The sequence below is a fragment of the Prionailurus viverrinus genome, unplaced genomic scaffold (assembly GCF_022837055.1).
Source record: "Prionailurus viverrinus isolate Anna unplaced genomic scaffold, UM_Priviv_1.0 scaffold_35, whole genome shotgun sequence".
NCBI classification, from domain to species: Eukaryota; Metazoa; Chordata; class Mammalia; order Carnivora; family Felidae; genus Prionailurus; species Prionailurus viverrinus.
Genome location: NW_025927605.1, coordinates 4,221,916 through 4,245,605, shown reverse-complemented (window position 1 = coordinate 4,245,605; position 23,690 = coordinate 4,221,916). Strand labels below are relative to the sequence as shown.

Below are 23,690 nucleotides of genomic sequence, written 5' to 3'. Positions count from 1 at the left end.
TTAGATTAATAGAGCCCCTTTCTCCTCACCTGTGATTGGGAGGCCCTGGGAAGCCGTGTGTGTGTGTGTGTGTGTGTGTGTGTGTGTGTGTGTGTTGGGAGGACATCTTTCCATCCACTGACAACACTCTCCAAGTCTGGTCCCTACCTGAGTAGTCCCTAGAATATACCCCTGCCCCACCTTCCCCCTGCCTTTTGCCCCCACTCAAAACTGCGCCCCTCTGCTCCCCATCTTATTCGCCTCAACTCCCACCCCCGTCCCCACAGGCCTGTTTCTTCTCCCTCCAACTATTTACCTTCAATACAGACAAATAACTGAGAACGTGACCCCCAGAAAGGATCGTTTCTTAAAAAGATCAGTTGCCTGAATTCCCTTGGGCCTGCTGCCATCGTTCTTTTCTTTGTACCTCATTCTCCCGGACTCAATGGCAAGGACAGGAATGATTTAAGGGGGAGAGGGGAGAGTCTCTTTAAGGACCTGGCCACAGGACAGGAGGGCTGGCGCTTGTCAGGGCAGAGCTACGTGGTCTGGGATGAGGGTGGCATAAGCCAGGGTGGATGTGTAGGGCAGTGTGAGTGAGTGCAGGAGGTCGGGAGCAAGAGCTCTGGATGGAGCTTGGGAACCTGGGTTCAAGTTCTAGCATGGCTAAGAGCTCCTGAGAGACCCCAGGGGAGTCATTCACCTCTCAGAGCCTCAGTTGGCTCACCTGTACAATTGGTGGGAAGGACAGACTGACTAATCTTCAGCTTGTCTTCCAGCTCCATTTACAAATTGTATGAGGATGGAAATGGGGCTAAAGAATTGAATTTGGTTTCCTTGTGGTTAGCAACTTTTTTTTTAGTTACCATGTCTTGAACATTTCTGAAAGATTATCAACAACACTTCCGTAAGGATTTCTAAGCATTTTACATATATGAATTTTATTTGCTCCTCATGACAACCCTAGGAGGTAGGTGCAATGATTTTTGTTTCCATCACATGGATTAGGAAACCGAGGCATGGAGAGACTAAGACCAGTAGCGCAGCTGAGATTCAAGCCAGGCAGTCTGGCCGCAGAGGCTGGGCTCCTCACCGCCACATGCAGCATTCCAGGCACCGTGCTAAATGTTTGCCAAATCCTCTCCACTTTGCAGTTGAGAAATCTGAGACTCAGAGCAGTTGAGCAACAGTTGGAGGTCACACAGCTGGGAGGCAATAGAGTTGAGGTTCACAGTCAGCCAGTCTCCAGAGCCTCGGCTCTCCCCCATCCGCCTCCACAATCTTGCCAGATCCTCAGGCGCCCAAAGCAAGTTTATCCAGTATCCGTACATTGCAGTGTCTATTTAAGCAAGTCAGTTCCTCTCTCTGAGCCTCAGTTTCCCCATCTAGAGAGTGATTGGGGCTTGGGCCAGCTGGAGGCCCTCCCTGGAAACACCATTTTGGGGATCTTTGAGGCCCCTTGCAGCTCCGTGAAACCATGATTCTAGAGGTGTGGTGCTTCTGGCTGGAAGGGCAGATTTGTGGCCTGGAGTTGCAGCCAGGGAAGCTAGGGGGCAAGGTGCTGGAGCTGGAAAGAAGGGGGAAGCTGTGGGAGACGGGGTGGGGGCTGTGGGGGCCATGAACCTAGGAAGACGGGGCGGTTGTATGAAGCAGATGAGAGAGAGAGAGAGAGAGAGAGAGAGAGAGAAGCCCTTGGGGGAGTGCTCCCCAGTGAGTCTATTCTTTCTTCCTAGGGGTCCCCCAAAGTTCCTTGAAGGCACATGAGGGTGCTGGGCAAGGAAACAGGGGCCAGGCCAGCAATGAGCTGAGATAGAGCAGTTTGGGGAATTAACTTTGCTGGGGTTTTGTAAATACTTGGAGATGTCCAGTTATTTTAGAAAAATGTATTTGAAGCTGAGATGGCATGTTCGTGCGGTTGGACTGGCTTCCTGTTCACGACCATTCCTTTACATTTCTCCCTTCAGGAACTGAGGCTGGGTTTCCTGCCTGTGCCCTCGTTAGGATGTGCACACCAGTGGGCTCCACACTCCTCTGGGGGTCCCACAGGCACTCTGGGGCTCCCCCTTTCTCCCCACACTCGTGCACACACATTTGCAGCTGCACCATTTAATATTTAATGCTGCTGCGGCAAGCACTGCCCCACGCTGACTGCGTCCGTGCCGGGTTCCTTTTTCCCAGGGCGCCGGTTCCCAGTGTGGAAGCCGGCTGACAAACAGTGCCCAGGGCATCCCACGGCGGAGGGTAAGGTAATGTGCTTGTGAAATTGGACAATGGGCTTCATTACCAGACAGGCTTTTTTTTTCGCTTTGTAAAGTTGATGGAATCACCTTTGCATGAATGTCACCCCCTTCCCCGCATCAGGCCCCCAAGTATTGGTGCTCAGGGCCCTTTAGACCCCTCCTCATACGTCACAGCTTGGGCTAACTTCCGCTCTGGCTTGGAGGGGTCAGGTTCTGGGCATCAGGGCACTCAGGGACATGGATATACGTGGAGGGCAGTGGCTGTTTCTTGATTCTTGCCTCCATGGTGGGTAACCATACATTGGCTATTTCTTGATTCTTGCCTCCATGGTGGGTAACCATACATTGGCTATTGCTGCAACAATGGTCAGTAGGGAGGGACGTGGGTGAACTTGGCTTTCAAGCAGCCAGCAAAGGGTAAGCCTATCACATGGGTCTCATCCCAAGCCCCCTTAATCCAGCATGCTGTGGTCTCTGTGCCCAGGGGGAGGCCCTCCCTGGAAACACCATTTTGGGGAACTTGAAGGGACTGACAAAGGGTCAGGGGCTCTGGTTCCAGGCTGAGCTGGGACAGATGAGCAGATCAGTGTATAAATGTTCCTAAAGGTCAGGGAGAGCTCCCAGCCATTGAGGTTACAGGGACAACTTGGTTCTTTCCAAAGGTCAGCTCACACTCGTGTCTCTAGATCACTGCTGATGGTGCAGGCTTAGGTCCTCTCCCATGAGCTCTGGAAGGGCATTTGCAAGACAGGCACCTTGTGCCTCCCCTCCCCCTGCTTCTTTTAGTCTCTTGGGGCTGTGTCATTGGATGGGCTCAGGACATAGCTCGGCAGACCTCGTGGCTCCGAGCATCTCTGAGCAATGAAGACCGGGGCAAAGAGAGGAGTGGGGGTGGTCAGGTGGGAAGTGAGAGTTTGCAAAACAGGAACATGCCCATTTGTCATTTATCAAAAAATGTTCCCTTCTTTTAAAGCTGTTGTTTCCTCAAGGGAAAACTTGTATTTGTATGTGAGTAAACCGTGCTGGACAGAATGAGAGTTTTTTGTCCCCACGACTAAGAACAAAAAGCAGCTCATTTGTCTTTGGCAGCCAGCACTGTCACCCCTCCCTGGCCCCTAACCCCTCTCCCTGCCCTCTCCTCCATCTGAGCAGAGCTGAGACCCGAGAAGGGCTGGCCACACGTCATCCTTGCCCCAGAATCCTGGCTGGGAGCGTGGCTTTGGCCGGGCAGAAGCAGCTGGCCTGACCTGCAAGAAACACCACACCCCTCCCCGAGGAGAGCCTGGGAGGGCAGCAGCCTGATGAGAGGTGGCAGGCGAGGGGCAAGTGTGCTTTGGGGGAGGCCTAGAGGCTGCCATTTCTTGCTGGCTCAGATGACAGTGGAAAAAGCGATGAAGGCAGAAAGTCGGAGTTGGGCCCCCTGGCGTCCCCCTCTCGCTGCCATGCCAAGCCTCCCCACCATCTCTGGTCTTGGAGACAAAGCCTTGTTTTCTGGAAGACCTTGTCTCAGCCCTTGAATCTCAGGGAGGATGTCATTCTAGGTCAGAAGGAGTTTCCTTCAGAGGACCCGCCGGGCCCCCTCCACCAGCCTACCTGTCACCAACTACTTGTTCACCCCAAGAGTGTGGACCGTATTCCGACTTCCACTTTGGGTTTTTGGTTTGGGAGACAACAGCCTCGGTTTGGGAGTGTTGCAGGACTTGGTGTGGCTCATCGGCCACAACTCTTTGCAACCTTGGTGGAGGTAGCTAGGGCCGGGGTGAAGCCCGGGCTGCGGCACGGGCTTTCCCCACGAGATAAAACTTAACAGCCAGGACTGCTTTTCCCTCTGCAGTTTTTGGAGCCCAAGTCATCTGCTCCCTATCCCCAGCCCAGGGGCCCTGGGGGAGGTCCATCTAGTCCTGGCAGAGGAGCCTCCTACGGGGAGAAGGTGGTGGTGGTCTCAGCCTCCACACTCATGGAGGAGCGCCGGGTGTGGCGGCAGGAAGACCACTGACGGAGCCGCTCCTGGCTCAGGCAGCCCAAGTCCTTGAAGAGTTTGAAGAGATCGCTTCTGAACTTGACGCCAATGAAAGCGTATAAGAAAGGGTTGACGCAGCAGCGGACGCAGGCCAGGCTGTAGGTGATGTCGTAGGCGATGTCGAGCTGCTTGCTGAGCTCACAGCTGCCGCTGCCGGTGATGTTGAAATTGGCCACCGTCTGGGCCAGGACCACCCCATTGTAGGGCAGCTGGAAGGCTATAAAGACCACGACCACAGCGATGATGACCTTGATGGCTTTGTTGCGCTCAAAGTTGCGTGCCTGGAGCAGGGTGCGGATGATGACGAGGTAGCAGAAGCTCATGGCCCCCAGGGGGATCAGAAAGCCCACCACCATCTGGGCCACCTGGATGGTGATCAGGGCTTCCACGTGCTCAGTGATGAGGGAGCACCGCAGTGCTTGTTCGCTGCTGCTCTTCTGGAGGCCGCTGTACATCAGCTCTGGGGTGGACAGCACCATGGCCAGCATCCAGATGCCCACACAGGAGAGCTTGCTGATGAAAAGGACGCGGGCGCGGTGTCGGTGGGCCGACACGGCCTGGACAATGGCCACGTAGCGGTCAATGCTGATACAAAGAAGCAGCAACATGCCGCTGAAGAAGCTTATCTTGTAGATGCCAAAGATGATCTTGCAAATGTGGACGCCGAAGGCCCAGGACTTGGCCGCGCTGTATGCCCAGAAGGGAAGGGTCAGGAGGAAGAGGATGTCTGCCATGGCCAGGTTGAGCAGGTAGGTATCGGTCATGGTCTTGAGCCTCTTGAAATAGATGTAGGTCAGCACAACCAGCCCGTTGCCCAGCAGACCCATGAAACAGATGACGGAGTACATGACTGGCAGGAACCAGGCTTTAAAGTTCCGCACGTCTTTCTTGAAGCATACGGACTCATACAGCGTGTAGTCCACCGTGGTATTTTCTCCGATGTAATCATCTGTGACCTCATCTTGGCACAGGCACACCTGCGGGGACGGGAATAGGGCAACATGATCCAGCTTAGTGAAGTGGTTTCCAGCTCAGTTCAGCGAATCTTGCTGCCCTGGGATTGCCCCAGGGCAGTGGTTTCAACGTGTGGCCCCCACCACTGGCATCATCAGCATCACCTGCAAATTCTCGGACCCTACTTGAGACAAACCATAATCTCAGAGGGCAGGGCTCTATGGATCTGGGCCACTTTCCAGGTGGTTCTTTGGTGTGAAACCAGTGCTTCCCAAATTTTAACACACATATGAATTATCCGGCGATCTTGTCAAAATGCATGTCCTGATTTAATAGGCTGGAACCCAAGATTCTGCATTTCTAATAGGTAGCAAGGGTCTGATCTTGCCATCTCTGAGACACTTGTCACTACATGCCCTGATGGGGGACTGGAAAGTGTCTGGGTTTTGGGGTCAGATGAGCCTTGGGCCAGATGAACACACTTTATCTCTGGGCCTCAGTTTTCTCATCTGTGGAATGGACATGGGGACTATCTCCCTCACGTGGCTGTGGCGAGGGGCCTAACTTAGGTTCTGGCACCTGGAAACTCCAGGAGAGTTGGGATGTGTGCCTTTCTTCTTGAGCCTCCTTTAGAATCTGCTAGAAAGATTTTTTCCAGGGAGCCTACAAAATACTTGAGCTTTTAAGGGAAAATCCACCTTGGGGTTAAGGTTGAGGAGGGCCTAGAGCGAGAAGAGAGGAAGGCAAATGCTTGGTTGAGAGGCCTTGAAACCCTGGTGTGGGGTGAGCTGCTGCGACTTTGGGTGGTTAGGGACTCGAAGAATTCTATGAATCCCTGGGGCCCGAGGCACCGTGCCCGGCACGCAGTAGGGGCTCAGACAATGTGGGCCCAAGTGCACTCAACTGCACAGCATGGCAGGAGTGGTTGATGCACCACTGGGCCATAGCCTCCTCAGCTGTGACGGAGTCCTCCCTGCACCTCAGGAAGAGAGTGTGGTTCTGTCTCCCTCTCCCTCTGTGCTACCCTCTTCCCCTACCTCTCTGTCTCTTTCTTCCTTGCAGTCTCTTCCGGCAGATCCCAATCAGCCAGGCTCAGCTGCTCAGGGCTTTTTTTAGCCTGTCTGCAGGGCAGGGTGAGGGTTCAGGCAGCCTGCTGTGATTTTATCAATGAAGGAGGACTCACGTCCGCCTGCCCCGTGCCTCAGCGCACAGCGATGGCTAAGCCTGTGCAGCCTGGCAGTGGGGCTGCAAGATCGCCTCAGGAAGCCCACGGTCCCTCCTCTGGGAAGTGGGCTCTGGGCAGCTCAACAGGATGGGGTTTGCATACAACTGGGGAGCTGGAGTGACTTTAGAGCTGAGGAAAGGGAGGCTCTTGGAGAGCCTCGCTCAAAGTTACATAGCCAGAGTGGAACCCAGTCTACTGACTTCCCCACATCCTGTCTCTCTCTTTCTTACTTCCGATTTCTGAAATCACTGTCCTGCTTGGGGACAGAACAAGGACAAACTAATGTCCAGGAGCCTTTTCTTTGGGCTTTGCTATCTTGAGCAAATATCAGTGACAACCCCCTTTCCCTCATGTGGGCATGATGGCAGCCTGGGAGTCCTGGAAGAGGCTGATTGCTCTCAGCCAACCCATGGTAAGGCCCAGGATTTTAAGTCCGGGGTCCCTGGACATAAGGGGGTACACCCAGCTATGAAGCATGCTCCCCACCACCCTGTCCCGCCTTCTCTTTCTCCCCTTTATTACCTCCTGGCTCCAGGCCACCAGGCTTGATGCCTCTGTAGCCTTCAGCCCCACCACATCCTGCCCCATCTGAGCCACCCCCCTCCCCCCAAGGAAAGAGAAGAATGAGCCCCAGCTGTCTTGTCCCCTCCCCAACCTTCCAGGCTCCACTTGCAGCAACACAGCCCCTCCCGAGGCCTGGAAATGGGAAGCAAGAGGGGAGTGAGTGGTGATGAGGAGGGGGGCCAGGCTGTGGGCTGCAGCCCAAGCTCCGGGGGGCCTCTGGGATGGGGTTTTGGGAACAGCGCCCAGGTTGGGGCCTGCCTCTGGCCGGAGCTCTTGGAAAGCTGCCCCTCTGGCCTCCAGACCTGGGGAAGCGCCAAATTCTGAAGGACTGCCTCTCCAGTTCTGGCCTCAGCCCCCCCCCCCTCCCCCTCCAAGAGAGCTCCCGCCCTGAACAAATGGAAGAGAGTAGACTGTATGAGTTACAGTTTCTTCTAACTCTGGTACTTCACGGGGCCAGATTTCCTGTCTCCGTTTCTGGGATTGCGAAGCAGAACGTTGTAAACTGGGGGACTTTGCTCCTGCAGAGTTCTGGCCCCCATAAAGTATGTGCACCACCCCCCACCCCCAGTGTCCCAGGCCTCATCCTTTCTTCCCTCCCCATTAAGTGGGGCTCAAATGGGCCTCTTGACTTCACAGAAGGGACTGGGGCTCCAGGGGAGGCTTCGGCTGGACACTGGGGGAGGGAGACAGCTTTGCGGTAACTGGATAGTAACCAGGCCACCAGACCAAGGGTTCTCTCAGCTCACGTATGAAGTTTTACATGTGTGGCTGTGCATACATATGCACAGACTCCAGTCACCTCACAGCCTTTGCTTTGTGCAGTTCCTTCCCACGAACTCAGATGGAGCCCACATTTCTGGATCCTGGATGGTGACAGTGGACGTGGGGCGGGGGAGACAGTGGTGTCTTATTCCCTGACCCCATGTTTTCATTTAAATGGAGTAAAGGACATTCAGAGACCATCTGTGGCTTTGTAGGTCACTCAGCAGATGGAGAGGGATGGCCATCAGCTTAAGGAATAACGAGTGGGTTTGTGTCTGGGTCTATTTCCTTCCAGCAAGTGCCCACCTCTTCCACCAGGACCCCAGGGATGGGAAGGGGGGGACTTGGGGAGGGGGTATGGAGGAGGGAACAGAGCTTTTCTCGGCCACAGATCTCACCTGGAAAATGACAAGGAGAGCCACCACCAGCACGCTTTTCATTGGTTTCCCTGTAGGAGACAAGGTGAGAAAGTTATTGCGTGGCAGGGCCAGGGATTTGTTATGAAAGAAAGCCTCTGGGAGGGGTGGGGGCACTGCTGGGAACTTTCATCACAAGCCCCAGGCACCACATTTGCCTGGAACATCAGAACCAGATTGTGCCTTGAAGCACCTGGCTGCCTGCCCAGCCTTGCCGCCCTCTCCTCCTCGTTCTCTACTCTGAGGTCCTGGGAAGGAGTGGGATCAGCGGGCAGTCCCTGCTCCCCACCCCCTTCTTGGTTCTTCAGGGTGTCTTCTGGAGTTGGAAAGTCCACTCTGGCCCATACCACCCCTCAAGGCTGAATTTTGATTGACCTTGACACCTGGGTCTGAGCGGCCCCTCCCAGTCTAGGTTATATGGGTAGCACAGCCCTGAGGTGGTGGTGGGCAGGGTGTGTGTGTGTGTGTGTGTGTGTGTGTGTGTGTGTGTCCTGCACCGTTCTGGTGCCAGTAGCCACTGGGGAGCATTTTTCCTACACCCAGGTGAGTGGGCAGCCCCAAATACAGCCCTGAGTGTCTTCTGGGTGAGGCCAGCTGAGGAAGTAGGGTAATGTCACAGGGATGGGTGGAGGAGTGAGGTTATTTCCTGGCATCTCAAAGATGGGAAAGTGCTCTGGGGACCCATCTGCCTCCATAGCCTCTCATTCAAGTGACATTCATCAAGGCCAACTGGTGGTTTACTTTGCCTGTTCTCTCAGCCTGCTTTTAGAGCAGGGATCTCTTCCCTTTTACCCAGCGCAGACCCCAAATCAAGAAGGCACCCGGGAATTGTGTGTTGGTGAATGAATGAACGAATGAATGCCCTGCTTCCCCTTCTTCCAAGGGAGAGAGAGCACCAGGATGGCCTGAGGGGACACTGTCCTGTGACAGTGTGGTATGATGGGAGACTTCTCTGAAGTAACTACTTTTTTGGCTTGACTGAGTGTGTGTATACGTTCTCTCTTTAACTTCTTTCTAATCCGGGGCCTCGTGTGATGTGGGAAAGGGGAACGTGTTCAGCTGTGGGGAAGGGACCCTGTCTGGCCTGTCCAGAGTGTGCCCTGGGTACATTCTGGAAGCCAGGAGGCTCTCCTTGAGTCTGAGCAGCAGGCCGAGACCGTAGGTGAGCACAGGCCTGGTGTGCTGCGGTCAGAAGATGGACAGTTGGCTGCTCAGTTCGGCTTTGTAGAGGAGCTGAGGGGCTGGAGCCGGAGCTTACTTCCTCTGAGCCTGAGCAGGGAGGACAGTTCACAGGGTACTTTATGTACAGATCACCTAACCTTCTGAGAGCACCCGGAGGGCAGGAATTGTGCTTTCTTGCCTTTGTAGCCCCCTCCCTATAATAACAGGACCCTCAGTTCCCAGCCAGGGCCTGGCCCACAGGACAGTCAATAACTGGGGTGCCACCAATGTATGCCCAGGCAGGACTTGCAGGCCGGTCGCACCTCCAGCCTCAGCAGGGACAGGGAAATGCTTCGGACTGTGCTTCAGGCACCTTCTGGAAGCCGGGGGCCCTCTTCCAGCAGCGAGGAATTCTGCTTCCAAGAGGGAGAGCACCAGAGTCTGTTTCCTTGGCCACAGCGCCACCTGCTGGAAGCCTCTCTGCACGACACCCAATTCACACACCGTGTGCTCTGATGGAGAGCCTAACGCGGGGGATTCTGGGCTTGGGGGTTCCTGAGTGAAGGAGGAAGGGCATCAGGCCACATAAGCAAATAGGTATTTCTCTCACGTCAAGCAAGTTATGCGGCACACTACTGCTAGACACGTCTTTCTGAGGCTGACCTCTGATGCCCACCCCGACCAGCTGTCCTCCGAAATCCTGAGGACCTCGCCATCCACCCCTAAGGAGGAAGCCCCCTTAGCTTAGTATGGCAGTCAAGACCCTCATGGTCTTGCCTCATGGACCTGCCTTCCTGGCTGTCTTCTCTTTCTGAGGGCAGGCACCCACTAGCCTGTTGTCCCCAGCTTGCCCCCCTTGTTCCCTGGTGGGGAACAGATTGTCATGCAACATCCTAGCCCCCCTCTCCCATCCGCCTTCCTTGCTGAATTACCCGGAGGGGCCCTGCCCAAGCCCACGTCTTCACTTCAGCCACGCTCTCGTCAGGGTCCAACGCGCACAGCCCAGCCTCCACTGACTCATCTTGGCGTGAAGCGCTCGAGGTTTCTTTAAACACGTACAAATATTTCGTTACTCTAGAGAAAGCTCGTTTTGACTGTCAGTGAGAACTGAGAAACCTCAAAGGTTTGATTAAGTCACAACGGGTGAGATACAAGGAGCAAGAGGTGTCTCTATTTTACTCCATCACCCCTTCTCCTCCTGGGCCCTGTCCCATTCCTTTGCTCACCGGTGGAGGGCAAGAGAAATGGGGCGAGACCAGGGTGTGTGTGTGTGTGTGTGTGTGTGTGTGTGTAGATGATTTCTCATTCCAGGTGTGTTGGAAATGGCGGATGAGCAAGGATTTGTAGAACAAAAATAGGCCGTTTTCAAGAAAGGTTATCAAATGGGAATTTAGGGGAACTCTGTTGGTGGGACAGGAGCCTGGTCAACGGCCATGAGTCAGATTGCTTCTGTCTGGCACAAAGTCATAAAGCGATGGACCCTGAGCACCAGCTTGGGTGAGGTCACTGACGTTGGGAATCTCAGGGGTTGAGAAGTGGGTGACTTACATGTTGGGTATTTTCTGAGTTCTTGAGTTTCTAGTAATAATCATAATGGAAAGAAAATTCCCTAGAACTCCAGCCTGAGCCCCCAGCAAGGGAAACTGCCTCCCTGTCTGGGAGGAGGGGACTGCTGGTCAGTTACTCCCCCAAATCCTGAACTTGCATCTCCACATTTTCCGGGCCCTCCAGGCTGCCCAGAGAATTATAGCTGCCCATCAGCTGCCCCCTGCAAAGCCCCCCAGACTTTTTCCTCTCTGGAATTCCTCACCTGCTGACACTTTTTTTTTTTTTTTTTTTTACAGGGGGCAGGGTTGGAGGGAGAGGAGGCAGTGGAGAAGGGGAGGGAAGAAGCAAGGAAGCAGTAAGGAAATTTGGAGAGAAGGTGGGAGAACTGGGGGGGGGTGCCCTTCAGGCAGTAGGCAGGGCTGTTGAACCCTGCAGTCACTGTGATATCAAGTGTTTTATCCAGTGATATCATTCAGATCCCACTGAGCTCTCAGTCCACACCAAACCCTTCCCAGTTCTGATAATTTCATCCTCACAGAAGACCTGAGGTAGGTATTCCTGGTATCCCCATCTGGCACTGAGGAAACTGAAGCACAGCGAGATTGGTAATTTTCCCAGAGTCACACGGTCAGCTAGTAGTGGAGTTGGGCTTTGAATCCTTCCATCTCCAGAAACCACACTCCTAACCCCTCTTTTGTTCTTCCCTTTAGTCTTTGTGTATGTCTCCCTTGTAACATCTTGTGAGCGATGTCTTGCGATGTTCATACTATATTCCCAAAAATAGAGGCCCAGAGAGGTTAAGCCACTTGCGTGGGGCCACACAGCTTCTAAGAGACCGATCTGAGATTGGAATGGAACTCTCACGACTGCATCCCATTACATTTCTGATGAACCCACTGTGTATAGGGACCTCCATGGGGCAGGATGGGAATCCTTACTTTCCCATATCTTGCGGATCATCCAGTTCTGTTGTTTCTATCCCTCTAACATCGCAGAACTGGCCCCACATCTGCCCTGACATAAGGGCATTTGACTTATTGGCCTCTGATGAAAATTGTTATCCCTGCCACATCCCGCATCCCTGTTCCTCCTTGTCTGGTTTGGTGACGCTTACCCACCTTTCAAAACCCAACCGAAATGCCCCTCTGACCCATGCTCACTATTCTTTTCTTTGAGCTTCCCAAGTGCCTCACGCTTGCCCCATCAGCTTTGTATCTCGCTCTGTCTCAGTGGCTTGTTGACATATGTGTCTCTCACTCCACGAGACTTGTCATGCCCCAATTCGCCCATCAGTGATAGCCGATGGAAAGAAGGTGCCAAACCAAGAGGAGAGATTCCTCCAACAGCCCCCTCAGGCTGTACCATTCCCACCCCCACCCCCACCCAGCCAGGCCCCCAAAAGGCCGGGAGGCGTTGGCCCTGAGTTCCTTCAATACCCCTCTGCCACCATTTCAGGTCAAGCTATGAGAGAGAAGTCTCTGATGGGCTCATTTTTTTCTTCTCTGCTTTGGAGAATTCTGAGGTCTTAAGTTTCCTCCCTCGAAGGTGGGGAGGATGCTTGGAGTGGGGGGTGCTCATTCAAATCGTGAATCAAAGACCAGTTCAGTCCTGCTTCAGTGTTTTCATTTTGTGTAACAGAAACTCTGTCTCCTCACCCACCTCTTGCTCCCTGCTGGGCAGATGAAGAGAGAAAAACAGATCCTCTGTGGCCCACACGCCTTAACCAACCGTCCAGAGTCCGTTCTGAGCAACGCTTCTCTCAGTGGCTTCCCTTCTTACCAGCATTTCAGGCTTGGCCGTTGGGGCTCTCTCTTGAGTTGAGTGAGGCAGGCAAGAACATCCCTTTCTCCTAAACCAGAGGTTGCCCTCCTTCCCCGCATCAAAGCCTGTGAGACTAGCTCCCCAAACCTAGGTTGGGGAGGGGTGGGGGACCCTCAGTGGTGGACTAGAGAGCTGGTTCTCACAGGCCCAGGGAGCTAGTTGTGTACAGCCTTCCCTGACTCCTGCTCAGCCCTTTCATCCCTTGAAATTGTCTAAGGCTTGAAATTAACCATGGCGGGAGAATTTACACAATGGAAATTGGCAAGAACTACCAATCAGAGCCCTTCCTCCTAGGGGGGTCGGGGGGTGGGGAGCAGGTTTTCCAACATTTCCCATCACACCACTGGGACCCTGCTTGGTTTCCCTTCACAGAGGTCACACAGAGAGTCAGGGACCGCTTCTTAGGGGGTGATGCCTGCGTTCTGTGATTATGGTAAGTGGTGGGGTCTGGGGAGTGGGATTAGCGAGCAGGCTGCTGGCAGGAGAGGAGGTTGGAAGAGATTTTTAAAAACTAAAATCAACTCAGAGTTCTCGATGTCATTCATTCATTCCACAGATACTTTCTGCTCACACCCCCAAAGCACCTGTGATGGAGAGGTAAAGATCAGACCCCACCTTCCCAGGAGCCCCAGGTGGTGGGGTGGGTGGCTACTTTAACCCCTTTACAGCTGATCGCTCTGTCCGCCCAGGGTTCCGGGCAGGTGTGGGGGAGGTAGAGTAAAGGCAAGAAGCTGTGGTGTGGTGGGAGGAGTATGAGGACAGCACCAGTGAACCTTCACTTTTTAAAGCCAACCTCTTGCGGCTTTGAGGCCGCCGTGGTGCTTCGCTTGCTGGTGAGAATGAACCATCCAGGAACCTGGCCTTTGTAGCCTCAGCCGGGTCTGACTTCACAGCTGAGATTTACAAATGGGGTGTCTGGAGCTGGACGTACCCCTCAAAACCCTCTCAAGAGCTTCGTTCCCTCTAGTTAAGACTGAGGTTAGACCAGAGGACAGGCTTTTTAAAGGGAAGACTCATCTGCCAGGGCAGAAAAAGCAATGAAGTGACGCAGAGGCTGTGCTGGAGGCCTGGGCTCTGACTTCAAACTGAATGGCCCATTGCGGTCCCATCTCCCCTAGCCCACCCAGCCTTTAACCTGCAAGAGGCGGCGGCAAAGCCAGAGAGGTGGGCAGCCGGCTTGCATTTGCACCGCCTATACCACTGGCACAAGGCATCATCTCCTATTCACTCCTCCTCGCAACCCTGAGGTAACAGAGCTTCTGATCCCTGGTTAGCAGGTGATAAAGTGGAAATCAGAGGGAAGACGGGAAGCGGAGGGGCCCAGAGCCCTCTGGGGAGACTTTGTCCCTGATGGAACAGGTCCTAGAGAGCCTCACCCATCACCCCGAGCTGAGATGAGAACAGGTGCCGTCCAGATCACCACCAACCCTAGCCCTGCAGCCTTCTCCCGTCCCTACTGTTCTAGAAAGACACAACCTCACTCTGCCTTGTCTTTCCTGGTACCGATGGTTACCCCCTTCCCCAGGTCTGACAGGTGCATCCACCATGCCTGGGAGAACAGGGTGGCACTCTCTGGGAGCAGACACCAAATTCAGAACCTGATTCCTCAGGAGGCTCCTCCATACCTTCCATCCCCCTCCTCCACCTCCATTCCACAAAGTCAGGCTGGATGTCAGAGTGACCCCAGTACTGCTTTTTCTCACATAGGAGGCTCACTCACCCAGGTCCATGACACTCTCTGGGCGGCTGAAACCACACAGGAAGGCTGTGCCGGGTCTTGAGCTCTCACTGTCTGGGGAGGAAGTGCTTTTAAGTTGTGAGAGCAGCCACCCTCTTCTCTGCCCCTCCTACCCCCGCTCCTCCCTCCAATCCGGCCTCAACCCTATAGTGCTTTCTGGAACCAAGGGGAATGAGAAGGTGACAGTGATAGCCCACTCATTGGTCATAGGATCATGAATCATCAGGTTATTTATATTCAAAAAGCCCCCTGTATAGTCCAACAGACAGATCCCAGCCCAAGGCAGGAGAATACGGGCCAGTTATAGATTTGACACGTGTTTATAGACTGAATCTCACGGGCCAGAGAATCAGAGGTGAATGAGGGGTTATCTCCATCCTTCCTCTGCCCTGCTCAGTGTCACAGGGAACTACATTTCCCAAACAATTTTGCCCCCCAGCTTCTTGGATAGGTTTGGCCAATGGGAGGCATTGAATGAATGAGAGACATTGTCAGAATGTTTCTTTCTTCTTTCTCTTCTCTTCTCTTCCTTTCCTTTTTTTTTCTGACACCTTTATTGAGCTATAACCCACATATAAATTTAAGATTCACTCTTTTTGTTCTTGTAGATTCACAGAGTTGTGCAACCTTTACCACAATCAATTTTAGAACATTTTATATCACTTTCCCCTGCAACCCTCCCCCTATTCATTAGCAATGACTCCCCATCTCCCCTCCACCTTTGCCCCCTGCCCCTGGTAACCGCCAATCTTTCTATCTCTATACATCTGTCTATTGTGGGCATGTCACATAAATAGAATTATATAATATGTGGCCTTTATATCTGGCTTCTTTCACTTAGCATAATATTTTCCGGGTTCATCCATGTTATAGCATGTCTCATTTCCTCATTGCTTCTTATGGCCCAATAATATTCCATCGTATGGATATACCACATTCTGTTTATTCATCATCAGTTGGACACTTGGGTTGTTTCTACTTTTTGTGTTTTATGAATAATGCTGCTATGAACATTCATTTACAAGTTTTTGTGTGGGGCATATGCTCTTATTTCTCTTGGGTACAGACCTAGGAGTGAAATTGTGAGGTCATATGGCAATTCCAGGTTTAACATTTTGAGGAGCTGTCAAACTATTTCCCAAAGTGGCCTCATGATGTTACAGTCTCATAAGTTCTATATGAAGGTTACACATCCTTGACAAAACCTGTTATTGTCTTTTGAATTCTAGTCATCTAGTGGTTATGAAATGGTATCTCACTGTGGTTTTGATATGCATTACCCTAATGGTGTTGATCATTTCTATATTTCTTTGGAGAAATGCCTATTTAAATCATTTGCCCAGTTTTGAATTGGGTTATTTGTTTTTTTATTGTGAGTTGTAATAGTTCTTCATTATTCTGGGTATAAGTCCTTTATCAGACATAGGACTCAAAAATATTTTCTTCCAATCTAGTAGATTGTCTTTTCATGTTCTTTTTTTTTAAGATTATTTATCTACTTTGAGAGAGAGAGAGAGAAAAAGAGAGTATGTGTGTGTGTGTGGGGGGGGGGGACAGGGGAGGGGCAGAGAGAGAGAGAGGAAGAGAGAGAAAATCCCAAGTAGGCTCTGCAATGTCAGAGTGGTGGCTGACACAGGGATCAAACCCATGAACCATGAGATCATGACATGAACCCAAATCAAGAGTTGGATGCTTAACTGACTAAGCCACCCAGGTGCCCCTGTCTTTCACCTCTAACATAAAATTTTTAAATTTTAGGTCCCAATTCATTTATTTTATTTCATCACTTGTGCTTTTGGTATTCTATCTAAAAAACCACTGCCTAATTCAAGTTCAAGATTTAATTTGTTCCTATGTTTTCTTCTGACAGGTCTATACTTCTAGCTCTGACATTTAACTCTGATCCATTTTGAGTTAATTTCTATATATCATGGTCTCCTCTATTCCCAATTTGTTGGAGTTTGTTAAATGCTTTCTCTGTTTCCACCTTGGTTTTTGTTTTTTTTGTCTTTTATTCTATTAAATATGGTGTATTATGTAGGTTGATTTTTGTATGTTGAACCAGCCTTGGATACCTGGGATAAATTATTGGGTTATGGTGTATAATGTTTTTTTTTTTTTTTCAAAAAAAATTTTAAGTTTACTTATTTATTTTGAGAGAGAGAGAGAGAGAGAGAGAGAGAGAGAGAGAGAGAGAGAGAAGGAGAGAGCAGGAGTGCAGTGAGAGAGGAAGAGAGAAAATCCTAAGCAGGCTCCTCGATGTCAGCACAGAACCCACGGTGGGGATTGATCTCATGAACTGGGAGATCTTGACTTGAACTGGGATCAAGAGTGGGATGCTTAACTGACTGAGCCACCCAAGAGCCCCTAATCTTTGTTATATGCTGCTGAATTGGGTGTTAACATTTTGTTGAGGATTTTTGCATATATGTTTATAAGGGATAAAGGTCTGTAGTTCTATTTTCTTGTGATGTTTTTGTGTGGTTTGGGTATCAGGGTAAGTCTAGTTAGAGATCTGTCAATTTTGTAAATCTCTTCAGTATACCAGTTTTTGGTTTTATTGATTTTCCCTACTTGTTTGTATTCTCTATTTCATTTGGTTACATTCTTGCCTTTATTCTTTCTTTCCTTCTACTTGATTCAGGTTTAGTTTGGTCTTCTTTCTCTGATTTTTCAAGGTGAGAGCTAGGTTCTTTATATGAAATATTTCTTCTTTTTTTCCCCAATATAGTCATTTATAGCTATAAATTTCCAAGCACTGACTTAGCTGCATCCCATAGGTTTTGATATGTTGTATTTTCATTAGAAATATTTTCTAATTTCCTTTGTGAGTTCTTTGGTCCATTGATTATTTACAAGTGTGTTATTTAATTTCCACATATCTGTGGATTCTGAAATTTTCCTTCTGTTATTGTTTTCTTTTAATTGTTTTAATGTTTATTTGTTTTTGAGAGAGAGACAGAGCACGAGTGGGGGAGGGGCAGAGAGTGAGAGAGGGAGACACAGAATCCAAAGCAGGCCCCAGGCTCTGAGCTGTCAGCACAGAGCCCAACGTGGGGCTCGAACTCATGAACCATGATATCATGACCTGAGCTGAAGTTGGATGCTCAACTGACTGAGCCACGCAGGTGCCCCATTCCTTCTGTTACTGATTGTGATCAGAGACTATCATTTGTGTGGTCTTAGTTCTTTTATTTTTTTAAAATATTTTTATATGTGTAGTTTTTTTTAATGTTTATTTATTTTGAGAGAGAGCAGGGAAGAGGCAGAGAGAGAGGAAGAGAGAGAATACCAAGCAGGCTCCACACTGTCAGCACAGAGCCCAACACAGGGCTCAAACTCACAAACCATGAGATTGTGACCTGAGCTGAAATCCAGAGTCAGACCTTAACCAACTGAGCCACCCAGGCACCCTGATCTTAATTCTTTAAAATTTGTTGAGATTCATTTTATAGCCTAACATATGGTCTATTTGGAGAATGTTCCATGTGCACCCGAGAAGAATATGTACTCTGCTGTTGTTGGGTGAAGCAGTCTATGGACATCTGTTGGGTTCAGTTGATTTATAGTTGGTCAAGTTTTCTGCTTCCTTATTGATCTACTGCCTAGTTTTTTAATCCGTTATTGAAAGTAGGGTTTTGAAATCTCCGATCATGATTGTTGAATTGAATATTTCTCCCTTTGATTCTGTGTTTGCTTTATGTGTTTTTGGGCTCTGTTTTTTAACTGCATATATGTGTATTTGTTATATCTTCTTGATGGATTGATCCCTATATCATTACTAAATGTTCTTCTTTGTCTCTATAATCAATTTTTGTCTTAAAGTCTGTTTCGTCTGATATTAGTATAGCCTTTCAAACTCATTTGTGGGTGTTGTTTGCATGGTATGGCTTTTTCCATCACTAGGGTGTTTCCTTCTCTGCTTCCAGTGGTGTCCCCAGCAGTGGCTTCATGTCTGTGACCCTAGAGTCCATCAGCCAGCCCCTGCTGCTGTGGTGCCGGCACCTGATGAGTACCCCCACCTTGGCTGCAGCTCCTGCCCTAGTTTCTGGGCTTTGGTAACACTACTTTCTTCCTGTGTCCCTTCAGCCGCAGGGATGCTGGAAACTTTCTACTGTTATTAATCTCTGGGCAGCCTCACCATCCCTTGTTTGACTTCTCAGCTCTTCCATCACCTGGATAACTAGCCCCCCATATTAAATTGATTTTGTTTTAAATATCTAGAGTGGGTCTTGCTTGCTTCAACCCTGACTGATACAAGGTGATTCCTGTCCCCAAAGAGTTTAAGGTATAGAAGAAGTTAAGGTTAGATTATACCCCTGTTCCCTACAGTTATAACCAAAACCAAGCATGAAATGATGCTTTACCTAAGATAACGGGGGAAAAAATCCAACATTTCACCGAGCAGATGGGCAAGTAGATAGAATAGGATTTCTTCTCCCCAGACATATGAACATTCTTTTGGGGTATAGTGCAGTGGGCTTAGCTCCCTGTATGATCTTGGGCAAATTGCCTCCCCTCTCTGGGCCTCAGTTTTCTCAAGTGCAAAGTGAGGAGACTGGGCTGCCTAGAAGATGCCTAAACTTTGGCATCTGAGACTCTGAAGTGCAGGACTTTTTTTTTTATGGCATCCTGCTTATTGCTTAACCACTCCCTGTTATTCCAAATCCCTAAATGGAAGCATGAGAAGACCTCATCGAACTTTTCCTCCAGCCCAAAGGTTTTGGCTACTCTCGTCATTGGCATCTGGAACCCATTTGCTTTTAGGGATACGGGCAATCTCTTGAACCAGGTGGAAAGGATCCTCAGGGGTTATATCTGGGCAGGGTGTTGGTAAGGAATGTCAGGACAACTTCAGTTTGGAATTATTCTGGAAGCTTCCTCCTGGAGCCCTTTTCCATGTGCCAGATGCTTCTAAGAAAAAATAAATTCAGAGGCAGAAGATCTGTGTTCTAGTCTTGCTTCTGCCATAACTTACTATGTGACTTTGCTCAAGTCACTTCCTCTCTCTGGTTCTTGGCTGCCCATCTAAAAAGTTACGGGATTAGACCACATAAGCTCCAGACTTTCTTTTCAGGATATTCCTTGTTATCCTTAGGGATTTTCTTGGTTCTCTCACTGGTATAGGCCACCATGGAAAGTCCACAAGTACACTGGGAAGGACTAGAGAATTTTGTGGCAGATACGCCACGTTTTTGGGGGTAGAGAGATAATGGGCTGCTACTGATTGTGGTCTCCTTAGTAGCTTCTGCCTGATGCTAAGTGGTGGTGCTCGCTTCAAAGCCTTTTCCTCCTCTCACTGTACTGCCAAGCCCCTCCAACTCTGGCTACGTGGATGTGGCATGTTGTGGCCTGGGAGCCTTCAGTTTCAGTTTCTTAGCTGGTCTCTGAGTGAGACGTTGGGGATTCCCTAGTATTTTCGACACTGATTATGAGCTTTCCCTCATAATCCCTCATGCGTGTTAGCATGCAGTCAGTGACTATTTACTGTGAATACACTCTTTATGGGAGGTGCAGTGTAGGAAGAACTCAGTATGACTTTCCAAGTCCCATCCCATCCTTGGACACTCAGGATGGCCCACCTCCTCTGCCCTTTCTTCTCTGCACTTCCATAGCACTTTAGTTTGGTGACACCCAAATTGGTATATATGGCCATGGCACGTGAACTATTTTCTATTCTGGAATAGACTCTATGCTTCTTGAAAACAAAATTGTGCTGGGTACTTTTCTGGGTCGTCTTTGCATTGTCTCAAACAATGCCGTGATTTAAACAACAACAACAACAACAACAACAACAGATTTTTTATGTAGTTTGGTATAATTCAATAGTAGTTCAATAATGGGTCCCACAGTGGTATCCTCCATCATGGAGGGTTCTGTCTCATCACACTTGTTATGGAGCATGAGATGCACGTTGAGCAAGAGACTTGAAGCCAGCTTCTTGAGACTGTTGCCTCTTTCCCTCTGGAGAATCTTAGAAGTCAAAGCAGAGACTCTAGAAGTAAAGCCCCTTACTGATGCTTAGGGGCTCGTGGGAGTGGCCACGATCATGTTCAAGCTGTGCCACGGATGTGCTTAGTCTTATAAACTGAAGGAGAGGTCTCTGAGCTTATGTTCTCCATTTGGAGTGCCATGAATACTCCAAAGTGTCCATACAAAGGACATGTCCATAACAGAAGCAGACACATAGTGCTTGCTTATATCCAGGGCATCTTAGAACCACTAGGTCTTTGGTCTTTTAAAGACTGATTGCCGGGGCACCTGGATGGCTCAGTCAGCTAAGCATCTGACTTCAACTTAGATCATGATCTCATGGTCTGTGAGTTCGAGTCCCACATCAGGCTCTGTGCTGACAGCTCAGAGCCTGGAGCCTGCTTCAGATTCTGTGTCTCCCTCTCTCTCTCTGCCCCTCTCCCACTCGCACTCTGTCTCTCTCTCTCTCAAAAATAAAATAAACACATAAAAAAACTAAAAAAAAAAACTATTGCCTTATAGAAATGGAGGCTGTCCAACACTGAATTCCTAATAAGCGGGTGCCTGATAAACATTTAATTGGTGGCTAAAGCGACTTTCTTAAGATGCCAGCACTTCCTGCACTATTTTCTTGCGAATTCCCTTTTCTCCTCTTAAATTTACTTTGTTGGGAGTTGACTATAGATGGTGGTCTCAGCAGCAGCTTGAATAGGACCTGTATTGTGGCGGAGCAGAGAACACTTTGGTCCCGGGGAATAGGCCCTAAGACATCGGTTTTGGTTCTGCAGTGACTTCGTTTTCATTCATTTTACAAATATTTGACAAGCACGTATGTGTCAGGCATGGCTGTGGAGTCTACAAAAATGAACACCCATGGTCCCTGGCCTTTCCTAGCCCACTTGGGGCACAGTGGATGTAGCAGTCAGCTCAAGCTGACAAAATACCATACATTGGGTGGTTTAAACAATAGAAATTTATTTCCGCACAGTTCTGGAGCCTGGAAGTCCCAGATCAGGGTCCAGGAGAGTCAGCGTCTCTTTCTGGCTTGCAGATGGCTACCTTCTCACTATGTCCTCACATAGCCTTTTCTCAGTGTGTGCAAAGGGGCAGGAAGAGAGGGAGAGGGAGAAGGAGAGAGAAAGTGAGGCCTCTGATATCTCTTCTTATAAGGACATTAATCCTATTGGATCAGGGTCCCACTCTTACGACCTTATTTAACCTTAATTACTGCCTTAGAGGCTCCACCTTCAAATGCAGTCACCTTGGGGTTAGGGCTTCAACATATGGGTTTTGGAGACACACAAACATTTATTCCATAATAGTGGGGAAGATGGAAAAATAGAGAGGCAGTTAACCCATAAGCACTGAAAGTACAAAAATGTGCATGACAAGGCATACATTAAACTCAATATGGGAAGGGAAGAGGTTGCAAATGGAGAGGTATCTAGGAATATGATTGTATTATTCATTATACCTTTATATATTTAAATATTTCAGAATATTTTAAAAATAATGGAAGACAAAATATAGTACAATGTTGTAGGAACGAATGGAGTAGGGGTGGGGCAAGCCCAGGAAGCCACTAGAGCACACAGGAAGGGAATCAGGAAGGCCATGAAAAAAGTGCCATCAAAGAGGAGTCGGAGTGACCCAGGGGAAGGAAGGAAGGTAGTGGTGAGTGATCAGTAGCGAGTGCCAAGTCCAGAAGTGTTGCCCAGCAGACCTTGAACAGGTTGCTTACTTTCTCAGCATCTCTCAGTTGGGGAGTTCAGGACACAGGGAGAGCCACACTGTTTAACTTGGCCTTCTTGCAGGGAACACGTAGCCTGTGGGTCAGGTTTCTGGTCTTTGTTACCTGAGCGATGGGTAAGTTGTGTTCGGCATGTGAAACATCTTTTGCTTTCGCTGTATCTTTGGAGCGAATGAATCTCTCTCTGCTGTTGTGATGTGTCAATAGATGGTGTGCAAAGCATTTCCTAGAGTTGGCTGTTCCTCACGACTCTGCTTGTCCATTCGTCCATCCATCCATTCACCTGGCATCCATTTACTGAGCCCCTACTCAGCCAGGTGTTGAGTCAAGTGCTAGGACTTGAAGGCCCGATAAACCATAGTCAACTAATGACCAAAGAGCATGCCAACTAATGGGAAGTAATCAGTCTCTGCATATGCATGGAGCTTGCATATTTCTAAGCACATTCTTATATCTTATCCATGTAACCTCCAGGGCTACTCTGTTCGCTACGTTTCAGTTTTCTGATTAAGGAAACTGAGACTTCCAAGAGAGAAAGTGACTTGACCTTTGATTCTAAGCTAAGGGGCTTTTCCCATCATGCCAGACTGACGCTAGGCATGACCTGACATACATGAAAGACAGGTCCTGGCTGTCCCCCTCCTTGCCTGGAAAAGATGCCCTCACACTACACTTTCTGCACCCTGTCCTATTCTCCGAGGATGTGCGTACTGCTTTTGGGGAAGTCCTGCCCATGAGCAAAGGTTTCTAAGAAGGAGCAGGGGGCAGGATCTGCAAGAAACTTTTGTATTCGGTTCAACCACCCATATATATGTAAGAATATACCTTAGCTGAGTTGTCTCTGTCTGCAAAGCCCTGAACGTGGTCTTGCTGTTTCTTACCAATTCTCGGACCCACCTTGTATCCTTTTGATGAACTCCTTTTTTGGAATCAATTGGTTAGAGTTGTGCTTTCCAGTTAAGAAGGTAGGCTGCTTGACTTTGTAAAGAGTGATATACTATCTACTGATCTGATCCATCAAGTTTTCTCAAGTGAAACGTGGTTCGTGTGCTAATTCTGACAACAGACTGGGAAAATACTGATTTTTCAAGATTAGTTTTAAAATTTTTTTTTTTCAACGTTTATTTATTTTTGGGACAGAGAGAGACAGAGCATGAACGGGGGAGGGGCAGAGAGAGAGGGAGACATAGAATCGGAAACAGGCTCCAGGCTCTGAGCCATCAGCCCAGAGCCTGACGCGGGGCTCGAACTCCCGGACCGCGAGATCGTGACCTGGCTGAAGTCGGACGCTTAACCGACTGCGCCACCCAGGCGCCCCTCAAGATTAGTTTTTAAAGGCCTAGGTTAGACTAACCAGTCTACTCAGGTATATTATACAGGACATGCAGACTAGATGATATTGGCTGAGTACAAAATCCGGAAGAAATTAAAATATACCAAAGGCATGTCTGAAAACAGTATTTAAAAGTCTGGATTTTCCCTCTTCGCTGAAATCTCAAAAATGTTAATAAAAACACATTTATCTTTGTCAAGCTGAGG

At 49.5% G+C, this 23,690-nt stretch overlaps 1 protein-coding gene across 3 annotated transcripts; it reads right to left on the bottom strand.

The window, feature by feature from the left end:
• Positions 1–909: 909 nt before the first annotated feature.
• On the bottom strand, positions 910–14,482 carry CCR7 (C-C motif chemokine receptor 7). Of its 3 annotated transcripts, none has more exons than XM_047846027.1 (4): positions 14,411–14,482; positions 9,695–9,876; positions 8,143–8,192; positions 910–5,216 (listed from the first exon to the last, which is right to left on the bottom strand). In XM_047846027.1, the coding sequence occupies exons 3-4, from the start codon at positions 8,182–8,184 to the stop codon at positions 4,137–4,139; spliced, it is 1,122 nt and encodes a 373-aa protein (XP_047701983.1). In that variant the 5' UTR covers positions 8,185–8,192; positions 9,695–9,876; positions 14,411–14,482; the 3' UTR covers positions 910–4,136. The 3 variants fall into 3 exon arrangements, with proteins under 3 accessions (XP_047701983.1, XP_047701982.1, XP_047701981.1); XM_047846026.1 differs by having other exon boundaries at positions 9,645–9,876; positions 14,411–14,476; XM_047846025.1 differs by lacking the exon at positions 9,695–9,876 and having other exon boundaries at positions 14,411–14,478.
• Between the last annotated feature and the right edge of the window lie 9,208 nt (positions 14,483–23,690).

Excerpts from the sequence above, each read along its gene's own strand:
- CCR7 (XM_047846025.1), bottom strand. Across the intron at positions 5,217-8,142 it reads CTCTCCTTGTCATTTTCCAG|GTGTGCCTGTGCCAAGATGA; the intron begins GTGAGATCTGTG and ends CCGTCCCCGCAG.